The sequence below is a fragment of the Contarinia nasturtii genome, unplaced genomic scaffold, assembly GCF_009176525.2.
Source record: "Contarinia nasturtii isolate CC-2019 unplaced genomic scaffold, AAFC_CNas_1.1 Cnas_scaffold_1059, whole genome shotgun sequence".
NCBI lineage: Eukaryota > Metazoa > Arthropoda > Insecta > Diptera > Cecidomyiidae > Contarinia > Contarinia nasturtii.
Window position 1 is genome coordinate 1 of NW_022198404.1, and position 7,124 is coordinate 7,124.

The 7,124-nt window shown below is 32.2% G+C and overlaps 1 protein-coding gene, 1 long non-coding RNA gene and 1 other non-coding gene across 4 annotated transcripts; 2 read left to right on the top strand and 1 right to left on the bottom strand.

The window, feature by feature from the left end:
• Positions 1–10: 10 nt before the first annotated feature.
• Positions 11–518, top strand: LOC116344573. Its single transcript, XR_004201428.1, has 3 exons — positions 11–172; positions 289–304; positions 500–518. It is a non-coding gene; the product is annotated as an uncharacterized LOC116344573 (long non-coding RNA).
• A 58-nt stretch (positions 519–576) lies between these two features.
• Positions 577–3,260, bottom strand: LOC116344572 (paternally-expressed gene 3 protein-like). 2 transcript variants are annotated; one of them, XM_031773170.1, is made up of 8 exons: positions 3,125–3,260; positions 2,682–3,036; positions 2,344–2,433; positions 2,007–2,045; positions 1,801–1,827; positions 1,288–1,332; positions 1,018–1,074; positions 583–897 (listed from the first exon to the last, which is right to left on the bottom strand). In XM_031773170.1, exons 1-8 carry the CDS (start codon positions 3,134–3,136, stop codon positions 662–664), a joined length of 861 nt encoding a protein of 286 aa, XP_031629030.1. In that variant the 5' UTR covers positions 3,137–3,260; the 3' UTR covers positions 583–661. The 2 variants fall into 2 exon arrangements, with proteins under 2 accessions (XP_031629031.1, XP_031629030.1); XM_031773171.1 differs by lacking the exons at positions 1,801–1,827; positions 2,007–2,045 and having other exon boundaries at positions 577–897.
• Positions 3,261–5,016: 1,756 nt separating this feature from the next.
• On the top strand, positions 5,017–5,135 carry LOC116344574. Its single transcript, XR_004201429.1, has one exon. It is a non-coding gene; the product is annotated as a 5S ribosomal RNA (ribosomal RNA).
• Positions 5,136–7,124: the final 1,989 nt, after the last annotated feature.

Consider the following 7,124-nt stretch of genomic DNA (forward strand, 5'->3'; position numbering starts at 1 on the left):
ACTAATAGGAACTATCGCAAAATTGCGTTATGAAAATAATGTGTTTACGGTTTTGACAGATTATTAATGTCGACGTATACGTAACCACAGCTGTCATAATATATACGTAACTTCGTATTTTCACATTGTGGAGAATTTTTTCTGTTTCATTAATAATGAATCATTATTTTCTGTAATAAATAGAAATTTATTTATTTATAATTCTAATAGAATGAATTTGAAAAAATAAATAGAATCATTTATATGAAATAAAAATAATTCTAATTTGAAATAATACGATTTTGTTAGGTTCCCATAGAATGGTGTGAGTATTTATAATTTAGTTGTATTATTTTATATGCTTTATGTGTGTGTACAATGATTTTTAATTGATTTAATTTCAATTTGATTTACTTGAATGATTTTTAATACAATTTTTGTGTTGAAACTATAACATTCAAATACATTCCAAATTATTGAAATAAATTTGATTTTTGCATCTAATTCACACTAAAATCAGATGGCGCTCATTAGCGAGATTCGCAAAAAAAAGTCTCCAATCTCATATACGTCAACCCCCCTTGTTTTCTATACGTTTGAAATGAAACGACTCAACTTTTTTTTAAAAGGTTTTTTTATTTTATTCCAACGAATTTTTTTCTTTCAATGATTTCACAGCGATTTACCATGATTTCAAAGATTTCAAACCAGCGAAGAAACCACTACTGGCTCCGAATCCTCCTGATGGTCCACTAGCTCCGACTGATCCGCTAGCTGAAACTGGTTGGATGATGAATGTTTTGACCGATGTTGGTGTGGCTACGGATGGGGCTGAATAATGGTATCCACCAAATTCTTGTGCGGCTGCAACTGGGGCGGCTGGTGGTGGTGGCACATAACTAACTTGTGGAGCAGCAACTAATTTCAAAGAGAAAACACGTGATTTTGTTTCGAAATTTATAATCATATTTTTTTTTTCAAACTAAATTAAACCATTCAATAATTCTAGAACAACTTAACCAAAAGTCTGTAGAATACCTGAAGTGTGTGCTTGATATTGGATTGGGGCTGGTTGATAATGGACTGGAGCTGGTGCTATTTTTTAAGAGAAGAAAAAATTTCGTGTTTTTATACATTATTTTTGCATCGTAAAATTATTGACTGTTATGACACATTTTTAAAAGAAATTTATGCAGTTCATCAAAATTTGGGTTAAAAACTTTAAAATTGACATTCGTGAAATAGTGTGATTAGGTTTGATTAATTTATTCATGCGATTTCTTGTATTTCAGACATAAATCTATTTACCTGCAGCTTGGACGTAGTGAGCTTGAGGTTCTTGAGCTACTGGAGCTGTTCAAAATATTAATTTTTTTATTAATTAAATACTCAATTATATCAATTGATGTATTTTCAAATGAGAAAATTGCCCCAGACACAACAAATATAAATTCACGTGAAAGTGCCTCACAGTTCATTTTAAAGGTGAAAAATGTTTTGTGTTTAAAAAAAAATATTTTTGGTAGTAAATATTGAAAATGTTTCACAATTCATGATGAAGACTTTTATGAGAAATAGCGAGAATTTTTTTTAACGTGAAAATATATTTGGTAAAATTGCACTGTGATTTATGCTGAATTTATCTAATTTTTCTTTGTCGTAGTATGATGATATTGTATTGTGTCCGTAAGAATAAATATGGCAATACAAAAATTTATGTAACGTTCTTCAGATTCCGTTTTTATCCCGTGTTCCGTGTCATATTTATTCTTACGAACACAATTTTATTGGATTGACTCGCTTTAATTTATGTGTATATACCTGGAGCTGCTTGGTAGTGTACTGGAGCTATTTAAAAAAAAGAAAAAAAATCATATAAAATAATTAATTTATGCGTTTTAACAATATTCAACTATAGCATAATAGCATTGATTAAATCAAGCCAACCATTATGTGTGTCATAAATATAATCGAAATTATTTTTTTATTTTTAGAAATTTAATGTCAAAATTATTCAAATCATTTACCTGGTGCTTGGAAGTATTGGATTTGAGGTGCTACTGGAGCTATTTGAATACAAAATTATATTTTTTTAAATTAAAAATCAATTATTTCTATGTCCCGTGATTGGATTTTCCGGAATAAAATGTCACCAAATATATCTTTGGACAAAAATCTCTCACAATATGTTATATTTTAAATGCGAAATGCGAAGAAAATGTTTTGCCTTCCGAAAGAAAAATTTATGTAATTTTTGTGGCAAAATTCATATTGACGCTTTTTCACATGAAAACGTATTTGGCGAAATTTTTCCGTGATTTATACAGTTTTCTTTATTGTAAATCAATTGTAAAATTTATATACCTGCTGGTGCTTGTTGGTAATGGACGGCAGCAGGTGCTTGTTGGTAGTGGACGGCAGCGGGGGCTTGTTGGTAGTTGACTGCGGCAGGAGCTATTTTATATAAATAATTTTTTTTTTAAATTAAAAAATCAATTTGTCGATTATTAAAAGTATTGACTCAAAATTATCGAAAAGATCTTGATTTGGTGACATACTCTTTCGCACTTTTTATATAAGATTTTTTTTTTTAAATGAATTACTATTTATTCTTGTTGAATAATCGTGTAGTTAGATTTGATTACTTAATTGGCTTTTATAACTGATTTTTTATTGTTTTTTTTTCTACATCTATATTTTACCTGCAGCTTGAACATGTGGTGCTGAGACGTGTTCAACTTGGACGTGGACAACTTGAGGTGCTGGGGCAGCTTGTGCATATTGTACTTGTTGTGGTTGTGGTGCTTGTGAGTATTGTACTGGTGCTGGCTGTTGTGGTGCTTGTAAATATTCAACTTGAACAACTTGAGCAGAGCCGCTTGATGAACCGCTTGAACCTCCGAATGAGCCTGAATTTCTGCCTAAACCACCGAACAAACTACTTTTCAAATTGCCCAAACCGCCTGAACCACCGCCTGAACCACCGCCAGAAAGGAGTGATTTCAAGAAAGCTGGATTGGCTGATGCAACCGAAACAATAAGCAAAACAATGGCAACCTATCAATTCGAAATCAGAAAAAAATCACATTTAAATTAAAATTCACTGCAAACACAGAATATCGCCTTTCCACACAAAACTTCTCACCGATTTCAACATGGTGACAATATTTTTTTTTTAAGTATCCACGTAACCCGAACAATCGACTTAAGTTAACTGAATTAGATTCATGCTTCTCTTGGTCTTTTATACCGCCTATTAATTCACGTGCCAAGTGTGTGACAATTTTCGATGGCATATTTTCATTTAAAAAAAAGAATTCTTAACTGTTGCCATACCATATTTCACCACCATGTATGATGTGCTCGCACCGCGCATTATTAGATAATTATTACATGAATTAAATTCAACCTGATCGTCGTTGGTAACCTGTTTGGTTTTCATTTTATTTAAATATTCTAAATGGACACGAATGAAGAAGAGATTTTGCTCGAAATCATCGAAACAAAAGAGTCAAATTTCGTTGGTTCAATTTCGGTAGTTTTGCGTGAAAAAAACTGGATTTCGACATTTTCAATATGGGTTGAACGAACGATTTGCATTTTTCTTCATAGGTACACAATTAAAAGACCTGAATTGATTGATTCTATTTAGTATTGCCCATATTTAGTTTCATTCATTTATAAATTGAATAAATTACGTCGAATTTCGTTTTGAATTCCGCACAAATTTATTCTAAATTCATGTTTTTTTCAAATCGTTCTAATCAGAAGATTACCGATACGCATGCGAGAGAAATGCCGAACAAATAACCGGTTTTTCATTCGGCTCATATAAAAAAATTGGGGGTCAATATCAAGTATGGATTATGTCATCCGATTAGGTCTATTTTGAGGCATTTATTTAGCAAATATATAATGTTGATACAAAATTGAATAATGTTGCCGGATTTTGATGATTCCACAACAAATCACTTCGTTTCATGCACGATCAAAAGTAGCTGTGCTCACACGAAATAGTGTTATTGCGCGCTATTCGTTTTGGATATAAAAAAAATTACCGTCAGACACACTGACACATTGTAAGAAATGTATGAAGCGTTTAGCGAACAATCATCAAAATAACCAATTTTTTTATGTATTTCTGAATAAATTTTGATATATTTGACGTTGAGATGAATTTCTATGATTTTTTGGATTAATTTTCGAAACATTAAAAAATGGTCATTGCTAAACCAAATGGTTTTTTTTTTAAATGAAAATAATTTCGGGTATGAATTGTTGCCAAAGATTCTTTTCAATCATAAATTGAGTGAAATCGTAAATAATGGAATTCAACGTCATATTCGAGGTGATTCGCGGTAAACTTTGTGGACTTTCGACGAGATTTCGTATCAAACGCTTAGATTTCAATTCAGAATAAAAACTAAAAAAACGGAAAAAAATTTTGAATGTAAAAAAATCACTTTCAACGGTGATAATGTGATCGTTAATTTTGAACAAATAGTTTCCAAAACAAAATTTGATCTGAATCGATTTAAAATAAAACCGAGATATTTCTATGCGGAACGAAACGAGTTGTATTCCAAAAACGGAACATACGCATTTTGTGAACTGAAAACGGAAAAAACCGTCTTCTCTTAATTCCAATTTAAAGACTTGTTCTCACATTTAGACTTGTGACGTCTTAACGTGACACATAACGCACGCAAGCTAAATCGCAGTCAAGTTCTTTTTGAATAGTAATGAAGTTTGAGTGGGTTTATTTTGATTCAGTGCTTTCATTGCGTACGTATTCCATTCAAGCTCGAATCATTAAAATCGTATATTTAAGGAAATATTTCGTGTTTTTTTCGCTAGTGCGTAAAATATGAAGTATCTATTTTTGATCGAATTTAACATTTCGTTTTAATTTTATTACACGTTCAACGAAACGATTTTAATAAAATTCAAAAGTCATTTAGAATTACTGATTTGTCGTCGAATGAAACTCAACAAAAATTGAAATAAAAGGTCTTCACAAATGAACGGTATACATTCGTCAACGACCATATCATGTAAAAAGCACCAGTTCTCGTCCGATCACTGAAGTTAAGCTGCATTGAGCATGGTTAGTACTTGAATGGGTGACCGTCTGGGAACACCATGTGTCGTTGGCACCGAACTTTTTTTATTTTTCTTCTTTTTTGAAGTTTTTTTTTATTTTTTTTTCTCTAACTGACTTTTGTAAAGTGTGAAATTTTTTTCAAAACTTAAAATATTCATAAAAATATTACTCTTGGCAATTTCTGAAAATTGAGAAACATCACAGGATTGACATGCATTTATTTTTTTCTATTCATTTTCAATTTCCACCGAAAATTGGAAATCGAAGAAGAGGAATATGAAATAATTATATTGAAAAAAAAAACGCGGATTATCCACGGCCCAAAGGAATTTGTGAATATGCATCGCCATTAATTCAATTTGTTTTTTTCCCATGAACTCAAAATTTGTTTACAAACAACACCCAGAGTAGTTCCAAGAAGGAGTAAAAAGGGGAAATCATGTATACACAACGCAATTCGTCGAATGCATCACACACCGTATACTTTGTACAAATGTCTATGACTGTTGTGTCAAATTGGAATACAAAACTGGAATAGATCTGTCACCCATTCCATTCCAGAGCAAAGTGTTTGGTGTAAAATGCGCATATAAAGAACTTGTTGATGATTTTAATAAAATTCTGTTAAATATTGAGTACCTTGTGGTATTTTTTGGAATAAATCATCATTGAGTTGTCGTTTGATCCAAGTAAAGTCTTTCAATTACTGAATTTTCACATTTTTTTCAACATTGACATGATTTTATTTGATTTCTCTTGTGTTTTTTTCTTTTTTGTTTCAGGGAGCCATCCTGTTGTCATTTCATAAATTAAGCAGTTCCACATCGCTTTTAAATGTTGAAATTTTTCACAAAAATGTTCCAAATCAAAAACAGACCGGAGAGTATCGACATTTCACCAATGGGTTCCACAAGTCAAAAACCTTCACCAGAAATTTTCAAGCTGTCGATCGATTGTTTTGACGAGATATTTGAATATTTATCGCTGAAAGACTTGCATTCATTCGGTCAGACATGCAAGCGAATGAACAAAGTGGCCGGCGAGTACTTCAAGCAAAATTACTCAGCAGTTTCAATAGCCAAAACAAAAGATGGATTTTATACGTTATTTTTCCAGAGTGAAAACGATGACTACCATTATTATTACAGCGAAGTGGAAGATCAAACGTTGGTGTCCGGATTCAAGCAATACATTGGGTATATTACGCTTTCAAACGTCGATGACCTTGAAAAATTCACATTTCAGTCAATGAAGCATTTATTCGTGCACCGAGTTCAGTTATCGGCAGACCAGTTTAAAAAAATCAAAACTCTTTTGGCCAAAGTTGAAAGCATACAAATACGACACAGTTTTATGTATAACGATGTCGATAAAATTTTAAGTTTTTGTGAAAATGTGAAAAGTATTCACTTTGTGTATGTAGATCAGCTGGGGCATAAATGGCTTAATCAAGTCTATCCGAAGCTGGAGCATGTTGAATTGATTCAATTTGATTTGGGGCCCATCGTTGGAATAGGTCAATTTCTTCAACTCAATCCGACCGTTCGATCATTTTCGACCAGTTTGGAATGTTTCTGGGAGAGTCGCAGGTTATTCATTGAATCGACAGCACAATTGGACACACTCGAAATCAAAGGAGTGAACGAAAATCCGAACAATCGATGGTTATACATCGGTTTCGAAGCGCCGAGCATTCAAACGATTGGCGACTTTTTGCATGAGCTCCATGGACGGGGATTTTATAAGAAATTGCATTACTGCATTAAATGTATCGATCCAAATGATGGAAGTATATTGGCCTCATTCCCTGGATTGGAAAAACTTTGTGTGCAACGATTCAGCGGGGAATTACTTCATTTCACAAATCTCAAAGAATTGGTCATTCTTGATTGTTCAAACGCAACAAATATGGAAATAATGGCAAATAATCTCATTCAATTGGAACGTCTATATTTGAAAAATTCAAAATACAATGATATTGTACCGTTTTTAATATCTTCAGCTAATCTGCGTAAAATCAAAGTGTTTCCGAAAGATGAAG